Genomic DNA, 17,823 nt, shown 5'->3' with positions numbered 1-17,823 from the left:
GGCAGCCAAGACAACTTTTTAGTTACACCTACTAATTCCGATATTCAACTCAACCCAAGAAAAGAAACTGGGGGGTGGTTGCCTAGAAAATTTGTTACTGGATTTCTCTGCCCACTGGTACCCAGAGAAACTCTGAGCTTTCCCTGAAGTTACACACAGAAATGTCTGACTCCTTATAGCTCTTTAAGCAATTTTGTCCTCAGCCAGAGATCTATCCTCTAATTTGATGCTTCTTGGTGGAATTTTTTTTTCTCTGAATTGTCATGCCACACAGTTGTCCGCGTTGTTATTTTTTTCACAGAAAGGCACCTGTTCAATTTGAGATACTGTTCAGCCCATTCCACTCCAGTGATCTGCACTGCTCCTCCGAGAGCCCTGAGCTCTGCACATATTTCAGCCCACCAGCTCTTCTGTGCTGTTCCCCAGCAGCCAATTTTGCTCTGAAGCTCTTACGACTGAGCCAACTACCATTCCTTCATAAAGGGATACCCTCTTGTTATTGCAATTGAGGAGTTCCATAAAAGGCTTTTAATGTCTCCAGAGTGTTGTTATGTACGATAAAATCTTGAATTAAGCTTTACCTAACGCTTGCTCATGCAATATTCATTTATTGGCAAATTGCATGTTTCTGCTGTTGACAAATACTTTCAGGTTTATTTCTAATATTGCAAGTACATGATCAGATTAATATAGGACAGAATAAAATGTTATATGCTCTGTTTGAGTAGCAGGAGCAGCTTGAAGCCTGAAATCACTACAACATACACTGCCATCTTGTGTTCTGAAGTTCTAGATAATATAAAAATGCACACTATACATATAGGTTTTCAAAATAGGAGTTGGCTACATGAATGGAATACACAAGGTCATCAAAAGTTGTTTACTGTCATTTTGTTTTCTTTCTTGTAAAATGTAAAATAGTCAAAATAGAAGTCTCACTGGTAACTCTGAATTCATCTGTTTTAAGTATCCATTACTTTTAATTAGTGATTTGTGGATAACCCAGTAAAAAAAAAAAAAAAGGACTATAGAGAAAATTGTCATATAGCCAAGCCATTCCCTTTTTCCAGCAACACGATCCAGTATGGACTCCAAGGAATAGCTCTGTGGCGAGGCAGCCTCTGAGCTGGTGTGGAGTTGCCAGAGGAGCTGTGTGCCAAATGCTTCTCTTGGGCAGAAAGGGGGTATGACAGAAAAGAGGAAAGACTTGTATTTTTAGCTAGAATCTCCCTTTGGAACAACTGTAGTCTGAGCATAACTAGATCATCCCTGAGGCCGTTCCAGTATGCACTGCAGCACTGGTCACTTGGTGGAAAGAGGACCTAAAGTGACATTTACTTACAAAATGAAGACAGTGAATCTAACATCTCTGCCTCATTGTGTTTATTCAAAACTGGATTCAAAACACAAAACCAACGACACATCTTGGTGGATGAAATAAGTACTGCATGCTCTTCCTCTAAAAATGGTCATTCTTCATAATGTGCTAATCAAAGAAGTCTTTTTGTACATGCATACTTCCAATCGCTTTCACTGTATAAGAGTATTTAGCTCCACCTTTTTATTACATTTTTATTCATTCCAGCTTCTCTCTATAGTTGTTTACTATTGCAAACATGTAGGAGAACTCTTAAACACAGCTTTGAACAACGGCTCTATAAGACCCAAAGGATTTATTCCAGGCAGCTGCTGTTGCCTGAACCAAGCATAAGCAAGACAGGGAAAAAGGTGCTAAAAATCAAATACTAAGCTTAGAGACACCTGGGGCAGGGCAGGAAATAGTAAAAGCACATCAAGGTAACAGATGCAAGGTAAAGGGCAGAATGGCAGAGATCATTAGCAGGGGAGGGAAGCACACTCGGCCTTACTTCTCAGAGGTTCCCCTCAGGTTAGTTGCTTTCCGTGCCAGAAACCTTCCATTCCACCTGTTCGGCATTTCTCAGCCCATTTGCACATGGTTTTGTATGTGAACTTACAGTATTATTTGCCACCCTGAAAGGCAAATGCCTGTGGCACCCATTCTTCGACCGGCGCAGGCAATGCTTCTGTCTCCCAAGGTTACTTTTTATGACTTACATGCATAATATACCATGGCACAGAGTTTAAAGAACCTCCCTCTTGTGAAACGAGCAGTTAGAATGACTCAAAAGAGCTTTTGCTCCTGTAACAATACTTTTACAATACTTTATTGCTCTTTAAACTTCTCTTCAAAAGGCAACGTGTGTATTGCAGCCTGGTTGCACAACCTCCTGTTTCAGTAGGAGGAGAACATTAAAACTGTTTGCACAGCACATTGCAGCCAGTGTTTAAGTAATGCAAAAAGCTTATTGAAAAGGACTTTGTCATTTCAAAATCTGGAATGCTTTGCTAAGATTATTAATGCTGTTTTATTTGCTTTATCTGCCTGTAAGATTCCTGCCAGTTTTCTTCGTTTTCTAGCACGGAGTCGTACTTCCTTAATTCATATTCTTTGCTGTGTTGCCATCCGAGAGATTTTCAGACAGAAAATGCTAATTTGCTACATATGAGGAATAATAAAACAGTAGCTCAAATTGTGCTAGAAATTATACCAAATAAAGTGGGAAATGGTTTTCTGTAATCTCTGCACTACAGCAATCTCTGACGGGGTGTACATATTCCTCCCTGGCAATTGAACAGCGCTGGCTGTAACAGTTATGGGAAAAGCAGAAGGGGGAAAACTACTACAAAGACAGCATGTCTGGGAGGACAACTGACGTCTACTGTGTCCTCAGTTCTGGAGATGTGGGTTGACAAAACCTGTGGCTGGTCAGTCTAAGGCTCTTAAGCACCTCGTGCTCCAGCTTTTGAGTGTCCACCAATGGTTGCCACACTGCAGTAGACTGCATAATGTCCTAGCAATGGAGGAAAGCTTGTTGTTTCCATTTCTAGTTTGTTTTCATTTTGCAATTGTGAGACCTTTACTGATGCTAGAAGATGCCTGTCTGTCCACCCGCCTGCCCACGCCTACCTACTGTTTAAAAGTTAATGGTGGGAGACAAAACGTTAGGGATAATTCTAAGCATGTGAGTTGAACCTGTCCCCTCCAGATGAGTAACTGTACATTGCAATACCGTGCCTGAGCTGCTGGGTTAATCCTGAGTGTGAACTTTGGAGGAAATACTAGCTGGAGTTTAGATTTTCACATTCCCATCTAGGAGCGCTCTCCGATCACCTAAAGTCGCAGGCATCAGAGAGAATTGCAACCACTGGGAGCAGCTGGGTCCAGCTAAACCTGCAGTGCCAGGAACAGCAATGAACTTTCAGAGAAAGAACAGGATCAGGGAATGGCAGATAGAGTTTCATTGAACAAAAATTCAAAATATTTATTTATATTTTCTCCTGAAACTAACCTTTTCCAGGGATACAGAGCCTACCATTTCTGCTATTGCAGCCTTTTGCACTCCTGGTAGAAGCAAACCACCACACCTCCTTGGAGCACATGCTACACTTCCCAGAGGCCTTGCGTGTATTTTACTGCCCACGGAGAGCTGTCTGGAAAAAAGGGAGATCCACCACAGAGCACAAAATAATCAGGCCTCAAATTTAAAGTTATCATTTTTTGTTTTATTTTTTAACAAAGCTGCCTTTCCTTTAGAGTGTCCATCTGCAGGGCTATAAATGGCAGAGAGGAAGCCTCTGCTGAGGTTTATTCTCTGTTTCCAAGAGCTGTTGGCCATCTGTTGGGTAAAAGGAAAGCTGGGCTTTGCTGCATTTGGAAGCCAAGGTCACAAATAGCACATCCCAGTCCTTTGCCAATGACATGTTTATGCTGTGTCTGACCACAAAATGTCTTGTTAACCCACCCTGCTCAGCTTACCAGACCTCATTAGATCAGAATTCAGTATTGTGCCATTTCAAGTGGCTTTCACATAAAGATGCTGTCTATGTAAGATTCTTGCTGTCCCTAGATGTGTTAGGACAAATGAAAAGATGTCCCCAGATTTGGGGGTACAACTTCAGCCTCTGTGTTCCAGAATATGAGCTTTTTCAGTTAAATCCAGTCAAAACATAACTGACTGAAATCTCAAGTAAGATGGACAAGGCAAAAGCATCAAGTCTGTTTTAACACAGCCAACAATGCCGTACAAGTCAAGTAAGAGCTACAGAAGGCAGAAGCATTTGGCAATTCTGGGATACATGGTATCACCAGGAAAAGAAATCTGAGGCAAAGAATTTTTGCTTTTTAATTTCTTAATGGTGTTTAGAAACTGGTTAGAAGCTCAAATACAATATATTTAGACACGATAATAAAAGTGTTTAGAAAATACTTTGCTGAGAAACAAATACATGCTTCAATTGACTACAAAATAATTGCTAAAAAGCTCTCTGCAGAAAGAATGTGCTATGTCTCTGATTCCTGCTCCAAAAGCAGAGAACTCTTCACTGAAGACCCCAAAGCAGTGCATTCTGATCTCAGAGCTGGAGAGTCTGAATGATGTACTGAGCGGTAAATGAGGAATTTAAAGATCTTATTGGAGGAATAAGACAGAAATTACCTCTAGCCATTTGAGGAAAAATTGAAACACAGAAGAAAAACTCAAATTAGGGGCTCAAGAACAGGCATTTCAGCTCTGTCTCGCTTTCCTGTCTAGCAGGAGTCTCACCCTCTCCATTCCAGCTGAAATTTGGTATTTAAATAGGGTTAAGGCAGTTTTAATGCTCTCGGCTCAAGCTGCTTTGTACCAAGATGTCCAGGGTAAGTACTACTATTGTCACAGCAAGGCATTCATCCTGATAAATGCCTCAGTCTTCCAACTCTTCCTCTGCAGAATTTATTATAATGGTTTTATTCTTCCTTCAGTCACAAGGTTGTACTACCCTATTTCCCTGAAAATAAGACCTACCCTGAAAATAAGCCCTAGCATGATTTTTCAGGATTTTTTGAGGATGCTCAAAATATAAGCCCTACTCCAAAAATAAGCCCTAGTTACAGTTCATAAAAAAGTCAATTTAAATAGTGTCCTGGCAGCTACCCATGTAAAAAAGTAATAAGTTTTGGAGCAAAAATTTAAATAAGACCCTGTCTTATTTTCAAGGAAACAGGATATTATCCTTAACTGCCCTCTTAGAACTAATCCTTACATTGGCCAGGAGGGAGTGCTCTAGCAGGGTAGCCAACACTAGTATCCTAGAGTCCTGCTGTTCCAGCAAGCTTGGGAATGATTGCCCTGAGGTTTCTCACCAAGCTGCTTTCAGTTCACAAGAGCATGAGGAATCACTCAGTAGTTCTTTTTATGGTGAGTCATTGGGTATATTTACAGTAGTACTTTCTCCCTCAAAGTTTGGCACTGCTTTCTTTGCCCCTGCTTTCTGTTTTACAACTGTTCCTTTGCCCCTAAACTTCCAGTGTTGCAGCGCTGAGGAGCCGCGAACACAAGGACAGTTTGTTTTTTTACTTCTCAACACACAAAGAATGTTGTGTTAAAGAGAAAATAAATTCTGTTTTTCTCTCGTTTGAAAATGCCTACCTTCTTCAGCAATATCATTGCATGTAATGGAGCAGTAAGCTGGTCCACTATCAAACAAAGCAAGCAGTAGAGATTAATTATCTCACAAATATTTTGGAGAATCAAGCAGTTCACCCATTTGTGCTGCTCCATTTCCCATGTTTTCAGCTGAAAGAGCAGGCTGCTGTCTAAATTGATGGCATCCTTTTCAGCTGAGACCAGCTTCATCTATTTGGTGTTCTTCAAAAAAGGAGCTGCCTTTGTTATCCCTTGTATGCACCACATTTCTCTGTGGAAACAAAGCCCTGGTGAACAGCACTGCCCTGACAGCTCCCGAGACTGGAGTCCTCAGGTCTGGCAGGGCAGCAGCACTGGGAGCATTTAAGGTGTCCTGCTGGTGCCGACTCCTCAGAATGGACTGAAGATATGCTTTCATTTTATATACTTATTTAAACTTCTAAGATACAATAATCAGATATGCAGATGAATTCAAATCACACCATGATTGGGACAGAAACAAAATTTTCCAAAGTTAAAATCAACAAATAGCCAATAATTAAAGAAATGAAGGGGAGACAGTCTGCCAGGCTGCCTGTGAGTGACTCTCACAATTCAGCCCGCTCCAGCAGTGCTTGCTTACTTACAGGTAATGATGCTTTTTAACAGATCCTACCCATGACTGTCCACTCTGCCCTTCTCCAAGGGGCTCTTGCTCTCATCACAAAGACAGTTTAGCTGCCTGTGGAGCAGCTGCTGAACTGCGCCAGTTTATAGCCTTGCATATTCAGATAAATTGCCATTCATTCCTCTTAATATACTGTGTTGTAATTTGCAAGATCCTGAAAATCATCCTTTTTTTTACTAGCATTTCTGATGTTAAATCTGTATTTTAAAAACTGCAACAGATTTGCATCTGAGCAGAAATGTTGCTTTTACTCATACAAATATTCTGTTCAGCTGCCTTTGACTCCCTAGCCTAAATTATAGTTGAATCAACATTTGTTTTGTTTCACAGAATGACACAATTAGCTACATTTGTTCAAACTTCCTTGATTTACTACTTGATCTCATTATTATTACTTCAACCTGTCTCCTCCTTCTGGTTTTTGCTTCTCAGATGGGGCAAAACTGAAGAGCTTCGATCCAGGTCCAGGAAATGGGGAATGAAAATGAGCTCTGGGAGATGCAGGCTTCTGCCCCAAACAAAACGCAAATGGGATAGTACTGGCATAATGACAATTTAGCTGATGTAAACCAGGAAATCACTCCCTTTCTGCTGTGGTTAGCCACAAGTGCAACACCGCGTGGCGGATGGTGCTCACCAGCCTGTGGTTAAGTTCCCTGTTCACAGCTCTGGGCCTCCGGTTCCTCTTTCGCTGACTGCAACTCCTCCTTCCCATTGCTCCATTCCTTGAGGAACAGCAGAGGTACAAAAGAAACCTGGTTCAAGGACACAGAAGATCTTGTGCTCATGGCATTTGCTGAAGCTTTCTGTGGCACAAGCCCGTAAAAAGCCCTTGCTGGATGCTCAGTTTGCCTCCACTATCTTGCCGTACAATTGCTTAGGGTGCTTGATCCCCTCTTGGCACAGCACATGAAAAGAGACCACTCAATGCCTAATACCACCACCTGTTTCTGTTTACACTCTGCCTGACTCTTATCTCATCTCTTCTCATCATCTTTGCGTTTGTTCTTGAATGTCTTTCTAAACTTGCCATCCTGCAGCATGCCTCTAAAAACCAAGGTGAATTGTATCATTCCCCTATATCTCGTCAGCGCAGACAAGGAAAGCATCTCTCATTTGTCAGAAGGCACCTCTGATTCGGCAATGCAGAGGGAAGCTGGGCCAGACTAGGAGAAATAATATAGCATTGCAGGAAAATTTGGGGGAACAGAGTCAGAGGGAAATGGATATCCCTGAGGGCTAAACAAAGATACAAATATAGTGGATTGGGAGAGTGGTGGCTGTTCGGATACAAGTGCACATAGCTCAGCACATAAACTGCCAGTCTGCTGCAGGAGGTGAAGACACAGCTGAACCCGCGCCCCCAGCAGATTCCATGGCAGCCACAGTATTCACGCTTAGCTCTGTGTTGAAAGACTGTGCATTTGAATTATAAAAGGATATGGGTGCCTGCGTATATCAGAACAAACGCAGAGGCTTCGGAGTTGGATTCTGTCTACCATTTTCACAAAGCACTTATCATGCACTGGGAAATGTAGGTGTTTAATAAAATTCTCCCTTGTTAGTTATAAAATCTTAACTTTCCATTAGTAGCTACCTTTACATGGCAATTGTACTATTGTGTGGGAGATAATTATGGAGTAATATAAGATCATATGAGAGTAATATAAGTATTACTGAGACACCGTTAACAGCTTTAATCTAAGCTGAAGATGTTTCATTCTGCTTTGACATCTATTCCCTTGAGATGATTGAAAAATCTATCATTTCAAGCAAAGGAAAAAAAAAAATCAATTGCGCATGAAAAGTGAACACAACAATGGCATTACTTGAAGGGAACCCTAAAAGTAGAATCAAACACTTCAGTCAAATACAACTCACATTTAAAGACTGGTTTGTTCATTTTAAAGAATCACATGATTATTTGTTAGCTTCCCTTTGGGAATAGTTTTTGCACGGTCTATTCAAACACTTCGCCTGTCCCAAATACGGCGTTTATGCAATTACATTGCTTAATTGTGTGTCTGATGCTGCAGACCTTGGTATTCCCTAGAGCACACTCAGGTAATTGTCTTAAAATGTAATAGACACTAGAAGAAATTGTTCCTTCCCATTAAGCTCCAAGGAAGGATTTGCAATAGCTGATTTGTTTGTTAAACTGCCTTGCTATCTGATCTAGGAAACGTGGGGCTTTTTTAGCCACAACAGTTAAGTGTTACAGCTTTAACTGAAATATGTCAAACATTTCTGCTAAGTCTATCTTCCAGCAGTAAAGAATTCTGTAATAAGATTCAGTCAAGAACCGCACGAATACACTAGGCTTTTCATCAGCACCTTATTCATATTTTAATTAAGCAAGTAAAAATCCAACAGACTTAAACTGCATTCAGCTCCCATCAGCCTTCTCCATACCCTTGTATTTCTCCTCCTCCTGAGATGCTATTTGTCACCCAGAAGTTGTAGAGCTCTTGTCATACCCCAAATATTCTCAAAAGGATTCACAGGGATTGAGTTTCTAATTAAAACCAAAGCAACATTCTCTTCCACAAAACAGTTTTTATGTTATATACCCTTAGGAGTAAAACAGTGGTTATTAGAAGCAATAATATGTCTAGGGACGTAAGTAAGGGAAATGCAGAATTAAGCAAATGCCGTTAGTAGGTAATTTCTTCTTCCTCCGCTAAATTCTCAGAAATTGTGGCAAATTGAGAGAATTTTAGTGCATCAAACTACATACTTAAAATGGATTATTTAAGAAAATGCTATAATACAATTTAGGTTCCAATAACTCCCCGAAGGATCAGATGTACACAGAGATCCCAACCGTGTCCTGAGCCCATCTCACACTCTGTACACATTAGAGTGCAGGCAAGTGCCAGGATGCAGGATTATCGGGACAAATTTTTGAACATGATTAGTGTTTACTGCATCCAGCTTCTCCTGCCTCAATTTCCCATGGAATGTTTCTGTACTGTCAGCTGGCTATCAAAGCAACATATTTTGAGAAAATATAGAAGGTCATCTTTCCTTACCAAACATACATAACTATCTAAATGAGGAGAGTGTCATAATTATATGAATTAAATCTCTCAAAAGGAAACTACCAACTATATTCTGGAGAAATTCATAAAGTGGGCTGGGAAGGGCCATGCTCCTTCTCAAAAGGGGATTTTCAGAGTTGCAACACTTCCTGCCAGACTCTTCCACAGGACAGCATAAAGCTAGAATGAAAAACGGAGCTTCTAAAAGTAAATAAAGAGAATAGACAATAGTTATGAGATGAAGTCACCGAGATAAGACGCAGGCGTACAGGAGTTGCAACAGCCAAGAATGTGTTGAGGGGGCAAATAGTTTCCACAGAAGTTCCCTTGTGATGCTGGGCAGTTACATTTCACTTCAACAACTCTCTTAAAAAAAGGGGAAGGAGAGAAAGTCTTGAGGCAGTAAAGAAGAGTCTGCAAACCACACCTGAGCTCCTTGGGATAAGCAACTTCAAAACTAATTGTCTGTAATGTCAAATTGTACTTGCTTTCACTGACAGAGCCACGGGAAGCCATATGTGGTAACTATGTTTGGTTTTACTGAGCTGCCTCAATAAATAAATATTAAAGCTTTTTCTCTTGACAGGCTTTTGACATGCATTGTGGAAGAGTTGCAGCTATGCAGAGCTATACATCTCTACACGGAGTTTTCTAGGAAGCTTGCCTTTCTTCCCTTCACTTATCTGGATGCAGCAGGACTGTTGTTACAGTAGAATGAAGGTGAAATGAGTTCATTTGGAACCTGCACAGCAGGTACTTTGATAAACATATCTGCCACTATTGCTACCGGTGATAGAGTTTAACTGGTTTTATTGCCAGAAGTAAACAGAATAAACAAATAGAAAAGTATCTTATTCCATTCGCAAAGGTCAACCTTGACTTGATTGATGCACAAACTCATCTGTGCATATAGTTAACAATTTAGCAAGTATTTTTTGTTCATGCAAAATGTGATATACAGAAAAGTCAGACCTGGAGTTATTACTAGTACATAGATAATAATAATATATTACTAATAACTCTGCCTTGAGGCACCAGTGGAAGGCTTACTGAAGTCACAGCAGTTCAAAGAGGAGCTGATATGCATTTTTTTAACATATTAGGGACAAGGATTTAGCACTTGCTTCTCAGTGATCAGCTCTTGTTCAGATATAGACTTACTTCTAAGATCTAGCATTTCTAAGCTGTTCAGATCATCTTGTTGACTGAAAGTTGAAATAGTTGATTATCTTTGATACTTTCCTTCTTTACAGGAGAGTTGACCACCATGTACAAAAAATCTGTATTTTTGTATGTTTAAAGAGAGAGCATGCTGCCCATTAACATTTTCCATATAAAAACGGTCAGCTTCTAGTTGGAGATCCCTAGAGAGGAGGTTTTATTCATGGCCCATATTCTGCAGGCTTTTAACACTTTTTTCTTAGTTTCAGCTCCTCCTGCCCTTGTGTAACCTTTTCAAATCCAGGCTGACCCTTGCCAATGGCTTGAGGTCCTGGAGGCTTCTCCCTAGCTGTAAGCTCTGAGGCCTGAGCCCTTTTTGTTCTGTGACACTGAGGCGTGCAAGCTGAGTCCCATATTGCCATAAGCTGGTAATGGACAGATGGATGGATGGATGGATGGATGGGTGGATGGATGGATGGATGGATGCATGGGGTGCCTTTCCCCCAGGGTCTTTGCTGACTCTACAAAAATGGCACAAAGCCTAAGTAGGTCTTAGTCAAATGTGTTCCTTTCAGGAAAACTTCTCGGTCCATTCATATATGTCAACAAAACTCCTCTCAGAGCATTAATAACTTGGTGTTGAATGACATGTTCATGAATGGGTATAAGCTTCTGTCTTTTTTTTTCCCTCTGGTGAAAAAATATCTAATTGAGAGGGTTTATGCCCTTTTCCCCCTTTTATTGCCTCATCAACTTCTTCTGAGCCTATGACTCAGCTGCGGATGTCCCACACCCATCCTGTACCTAGGGCAGCCAAAACCCCACCTCTTCTGTAGGCGGTGGCTTTTGTACAGGAGTACAACTAAAAAGGTGTTCTTACATATTACTGTCAATCACATCTGAACAATAGTTGAACTGGAGAAAGCAAGAACATCTAAAACACACCTTATTCAAGTAGGCGTTTCATTCTGTTTTAATCTTGCAAGTAGTGTCTTGAAATGAAGACTCTTGAAAAAGTTAGTTTCTAATTTCCCATCTTTCTAGAAAGCAAAGGATTCTTTAGGTTCATTTTCTTATTAGCTACTACTATGATAATGTTGCTGTCAGAAGCAGTGAGGTGAATTATCTCATAACTCAAAGCTGTACCACTGTAAAAGTGAAAAATAAAAATAAATAAAAAGTCCCACAACCTTTTTCTGCTACTTAGTAAAGGAATAGCACAGGCATGTACTATAACACTGGAAATTCCTGCTAGTTTCAGCTGGGGCCAGGAACTTTCACAGGTTTCAATAAAACTTCTTGGAAATTTTTCAAAATTCTTTTTATGGTTTAAGTTGAATATAGTACTCTACCTCCTCTTCTAGATGTGTGTAAAGTTGCTGTTTCAGCAACTTGTAAGTTGCTGAAGCTTCTAAGTCTGGATGTGTGTACCATCAATTAATTTTCCACATCTGATACATACATCTCAAGGGCTCCCATGCTACATTGGGTGATTTTCAAGAATCGGTTGAAGAATTTCATTCAAAGCAAGAAAATTTATCAAGGAGTCTTTTCTTTTCACAGCCTGTGTATGGGTTGCACAAGAGTGTAGCCTTTGTCCTGAGCAGCATGTCCGCTATGAGCCTTCCCACAGGACTACTGCAAAATAAGAGCTCCAAGCTCTTACGCTCTGCATAAGACAAGGGCTCTCCCTGGTTTCCAAACCATACCACCACGCTTCTACCACCCCCAGTTAAATCTCCAGATACACACACACTTGCCAATTAATTTGGAACTTTTTGGAGAATTACATTCTTAGGGTGTGACAAATATTGCTTATCAGATATTAGTTGAATTTTTTTTTACTGGGAACCTCTATGATTAGAATCAAATAAATGAACAACGGACTTACTATTGCTCCTTACAAGTGACTGTGAGACAAAGAAACATTCTAGGAAAATCTGAAGCCTACTGCAATGAATCTAGTATGTCTTTGCCAGCACTCAGCGATGTGGAAAAATTTAGATAACTGTGGCTTAAAGTCCCCCCCAGCTATATCCAGAACTTCCGTAAATAATGTGAATGGAAACTCGGGAGACCTGTGTTTGTTCCCCACAGACTGCCCCCACAGCAGCACACAGATAAATGGGGATATGCATGAGTTAATCCAGAAAGTAGTATACAAATTGTTCACAGGGGGGAAATTTAACTCCATAACCAAACTATCAAACTGCCGGAACAGCTGTTTATGTTGCAATAATACCAGAAAACTATCCTAAAGCAGAGACCCCATTGCAACTAGTGCAATTCCTGCCCCAGGAAAATTACGGACTATTTTATAGTCAAAGTACACAAAAGGCATAAAATCAATTAACAACGGTGAGAGCAAAAGCAAAATAAATAGTAATAATACCTACGTGGCTTTAATGTACTGCTTTTCGCCAATAGGTCTTGTAGAGCTTGATCCCTGATTGTCACACTGTCCCTAGTGTATTTGTCTTCAAATCAGTCTCTCTAGGGAGATACTGTTATCTCTGGTTTATATATGGGGAGCTACGACTCAAAGAAGAACAAATATTGCATGTGAAGCAGGGAACTGAACTGAAGTCTCACTGCTTGCGCACCACATACTGCTCCCTGGAGAACCTGCTGCTCGTTGCTTACCTAATGGAAAAGTATCATGTTGAAGTACCATGGGCAAAATAGGTCCCTGAAGAGGGTAAGAGTTTTATGAATTTTCCTGTGCTTATTAGTAATTGCATAGATATTAGCATTCCACTTCAAAACTTACAAACAGCTGGTCAGTGCCATCCAACTGCAAAAGCTAATCATGAAAGTAGGTCCTGCGTGACAACTGAGTAGGCTTCAACAGTGTGAGTACAACCATATAATCTCTGATAGATGTGTGTTGTCTGTTCTTAACGCTGCCTAATGAAGGTGACTTCATTCTCTGCTTAGGCACACTACAACAGTTTTTCATTTTCACTGTCATTAGAAAGTGGTCTAATGCTAGTACTGAAGTTCTGTCTCGCAGTTTGAGCTCATTACTTCTCACCAGCATAGCCAGGACTTGAAGGACAGATTGACTGCCCCCTTTCACTTCACTGCAGTCTGGACTCAGCTTGTTCAGCCTTTTTTCATTCTCTGATGAAGAAACAAACACCTCATCTCTTCTCCTTTAAAATCTTTCCAGTTTCCCCATCTTTTTGTGAGTGAAAATTCAAAGCTGACCAAAGCACTCTGGTGCATGACGGTAAATTCCTAGCAGCAGGCAGCACCCGGGGTTGCCATCACATCTGTGTCTCCCCTTAAATCCCAGGTCTTCTCCCTCTGCAAAGTGATGCTACAGGCTGAATCACAGCTGTTCCTGCGGGGCTCAGACACAGCCAGGATTGACAGCTCTGTACCCAGTGATGGCTTCTTGGCTACAGAAGGGGACACGTTCCCACCAGTCGGTGGTCACCTCACGGCGTGGGTTTGCTGGGTTGTGCGGGTGACAGGGACGCTGGAGCCTCTTCCAGCAACGTGTGGTGTGGGATGAGCAGCCAAGTCTCTCAGGCAGAGGCAGCTGGATCCGCAGCCCTTCACTCACCAGGGCCCTGTGTCCCTGTCAGCAATAATGACAAAATCTGTAACTCCTGTAGGATTGTCACCTCACCAATCTGTGTCTTAAGTAACCCACGCCATTAATTAGCGTTTCATCATTAGCTTAGGCAACCCTCGGCTGTAAAGAATACGCACCTTTGTGTTCTCTCAAATCTGTTTAGAGATCTAGAGAGGCGATAATTACACCACAAGACGTGAGAAACCTCCAATAAACCCTTTTGTGTCTCTCGTTTCGTCACGTAAGCACGGAACTGCTGAGGCAGGCGGCTGCTCCGGCGGGCGGCGCCACCGCTCACGGAGAGCGGGCCTCGGCTTCGCAGCCCCGGCCACCCGCCGCCGCTGCCGCTGAGGACGGGCGGCCCGCGGGCCGGGTCCCGCACCGGCCGGGCCACCCTGCCCTGCCCGGCTCCCTCCCGGTGCCGCGCTCCCGGCCGCTGCCCCGGGGCGGGGCGGGAGGCGGTGCACGCCGGGGCGGCCCACATGAGGGGAGCGCCGGGAGGCGCCATCCGCCCGCCCGACCTCTCACCCGGCGGCGATCGGCGGCACAACACGGAAGTGCGATGGCGGCCTCGGCGGAGGAGGCAGCGGGAAGCGGCGGCGGCTCCCCGTCCTCCGCCCGGCGGCGGCTGCGCATCATCTCCGGGCACTTGCGGGGCTCGCCGCGGGCCCCGGGGCGGGAAGCGCTCTCCCCGAGCCCCTGCAAGGCGCAGGGCGGCTCCGCCGCGCCGGCTTCCGGCTCCATCCCGAAGAAGCGGTGGGTGCGGGCGGGGGTCCCCGCGGGGCAGCGGGCCCCGGGCCGCGGCGGGGGGGCCGTGCCGGGCTGGGCGGGCTCCCGGAGCGGCCGGCCGGCGGTGCGGGGCAGCCCGTGCTGCGGAGAGCGGTGTCGCTGCCGCCCGGTGCGGGCGGGGGCTGGCGGGGCCCGGGGAGGCCCCGCGGGGCGGGAGGAGGTTGAGCCCAAAGGCGGGTGCCGTGCCGAAGCGGTTCAGCGCGGTAGGGGCCGGGTGAAACCGGAGGAAGGTGGTTTTCAGCGTCTTGCTTGTGTCTGTGGTAAGTGGGGTTGTGTTAAAACGGGAGGTCGCTCGTAGTCACCTCAACAGCTGGAGCAGAGGTTCAGTGTTTGTGACACGCCTGGAGGATGCACGTGTCAGAAGCAAAGTTTGTGTGTGTCTGTCAGTCCTCTGTTCACAGACGCGTCGAACCTTCAGCTTATGCGAATGCTGCCGAAAATGTACGTGTAGGTCAGGGTCTAACTCACGTGTCAGAGAAGTTAATAGTTTTAACCATATCGACTACCTTTTCTTTTTCTTACCTTATATAGTAGTAAGGAATCTCAGGTCTCATGAGACCACGGGAAGACAAGTAGTCAAGTTGTCTAGTTCAAAATTGTTTCACTGGCTATTGGATTTATTCTAGTAGATTATTTTAAATGCCACAGTTATAAGACCGTGATACAACTTCACAGTCATGAGGCGTGCCTTTCTGCTGGGGTGGACTTGTGTTTGTTTTGTGATTTCCCCTTTCTTGAGTGTGGATTTTGTACATGTGCATTGGCTTGATGTCCTGTAGGAGCATTTCCAGGTTTAAGTTGTAGACAACCTGCTGCTCTCCATTGAGCCGTGTGCAGGGACTAGCGTGTTAGTGTGTGGAGGCAGTAAAGTGGCAGGCAGGGCAGGCGGTGGATAAGAGAGTTGTTGTTCCTTTGAGGAAAATCCATCCAGCCCATGGTTTGCTCTCACTTCTTTCAAGAAGAAAGCAAGGGACTGTCGGAATTATTCTAACAGGCCATTTGTGGCCCAAGGCCATAAGCTGAGCTTGCCTGCTTTAGGAGGGCTGGGTTGTCATGGGCATGTAGTCAAACATAAGCAACTCCGAAAGCCTTTAGTTCTCACTGAGGGGGATTTGATGCTCTTGCAGGAGATCTGTCAAACAGTGCTGCTCACTGAGACAAATGGGTCATTCAAAAGTTGTTGCCTTCCATATTGAGATTTTCTTCAGTTTGAATATATGAAGGAATTACTGTTCCTGAAAAAATACCAGTTTAGTTAGCTTTCAGGGATTTATTTCAAATTTGTTATTGCTTAATTTCTGCAGCCACTTATTTCATCTTTGAAGAGCAGGAAAAACAGGCTTTTGTGAAGATGCACGTGACATGAGGGATAACTTCTTTCTCTATGGAAACGCAGGCCTGGTGAACTTGACACCTGTACTTTTACAAGTTATTGACATTGCTCTCTGTCATGGTTTAACCTGAGCTAGCAATACAACCACGATAGCTGCTCACTCACCCCCTCCACCTTGCCTCCCAAATCAGGGAGAGAATCAAAAGGGAAGGGAGGAACTTGGATGTAGATAAACACAGATTAATAAAAGAACAAAATAGTCCCAGGAAGTGATACCCCAGTCCTGAACAGCTGATCCAAAAGAGAGGAAAAACACAGAAAAGCCCAGAGGCCTCTGCAAAATGGCAAAAGGCCGAACTAAATGTCCCGACTGAAACTTCCCCACCTGCGCCCCAGAGAGAGAGCAGAAGAGCCACCCGGAAGGTCCTGACTCTTCTTAAATAATTAGCATGATGCTAATGGGATGGAGTACTCTTATTGATCAGTCTGGATGTCAGTCAAGCTCTGCCCCATCCATGCCCCCCTTCCTTGCTGCCTCACACCTGTGAGCAGAGCACTCAGAATGGCCTTGGCTCTCAGATCAGAGCAATTAAAAACGTTAACTCTGTGCTGGAGTGTTATCTCTTGTTCTCAAACTAAGTCCAAATAATGAGTGTGCTAGCTATGGCGGAGAAAGGTTTCTAACTGCATGAAGAAAATTAACTCATTTTCAGTCAAACCAGCACACTGGGGTTTGCTACAGGATCATAGGACCAGAATGGATTTCTATTTTTGCTCTAAATAACTTGTTCTGGATTAAGAATAAAAATTTTGTTGTTTTGAAGAGTTTATGGTCAAAATGGTAAAACTTCTCGATACTTGGCTGTGGGAGTGTAAGGGAGCTGCTGGAAAGCTTGATGCACACTGTAGGTACAACTGTCTTGATGTACATAGAGCCCACCCATTTTGTTCGTGTAGGAACAAAAAAAAATTAAGGAAGCTGTATCTCTGTCTTAAGGTTCCCTCTGATCATCTGAGATGTACTTGAAACATGTTTGCGATGTTGCATGTGAAAGCGCTGATACTGAAAAATAGCTTGGATATGAGGATCTAGGTAGAGTTTGTGTTTGAGGATAATACCCAAGTCTTGAAGTGAGTCATGGAGGAGGAAGACAATTCTTCTGCCTGTGCTGATTTGCATTGCAGCAAGTGATGAACTCCTGAGTCCTGCTCAAGTGACTTTCAGTTAATCTGGAGCTGCTTGATCTATTTATGAGACCTAGAAGGCTCATTGAAAAATCTGGTAGAAAAATAACTGGCCTATTGATGGGTACAGTGCTACTGTATGGCTTTTGATCAGCAACATTGACAATCCAAACCAAGATTCTTTTTTCTTGCAGCCTTCTGTATGATGATTCCGATTTTCTGCCTCTTTTGAACTGTTAGGTTAATTTTTCCTGGCGAAGCTGCAACCAAAACTACTTTAAGCAAAATTTTCATTCATCATGCCTGTTGCATCTTTCCTGTAGTGCTTGGAATGGTGTCAAAGCTGCAGATGCTATTGTGTCAGATTTAGGTGAGCTCTCCTGATGTTGCATTTCTTCTGCAAAGTAGACTTCTTATGGCAAAAAAACCCCAAACCAAAACACATTTGTAGTACTTTAGATGTATGTCTTTGATCACAGATTTTTTTTTTCTGCTGTTTATCCAATAGTCACTAGAGAGTGACCTGCAGAAATATGGCTTGCTTGATAGTTCAAAGACCAAACTGTTAAGGATCTTAT

General features: G+C 43.1%; 1 protein-coding gene across 1 annotated transcript in view; it reads left to right on the top strand.

The window, feature by feature from the left end:
* The first annotated feature begins 14,466 nt into the window (after positions 1–14,466).
* Positions 14,467–17,823, top strand: part of AGPS (alkylglycerone phosphate synthase) — a 58,427-nt gene continuing 55,070 nt past the window's right edge. The window contains exon 1 of the mRNA XM_065638022.1: positions 14,467–14,694. Within this exon, the coding sequence (XP_065494094.1) occupies positions 14,501–14,694 (194 nt within the window). The 5' untranslated portion in view covers positions 14,467–14,500. The remainder of the gene's footprint in view (positions 14,695–17,823) is intronic.

Source organism: Caloenas nicobarica, chromosome 6 (assembly GCF_036013445.1).
Source record: "Caloenas nicobarica isolate bCalNic1 chromosome 6, bCalNic1.hap1, whole genome shotgun sequence".
Classification (NCBI taxonomy): Eukaryota; Metazoa; Chordata; class Aves; order Columbiformes; family Columbidae; genus Caloenas; species Caloenas nicobarica.
The sequence above is the reverse complement of the archived record's forward strand: the minus strand, read 5'-3'. Positions and strand labels throughout refer to the sequence as shown.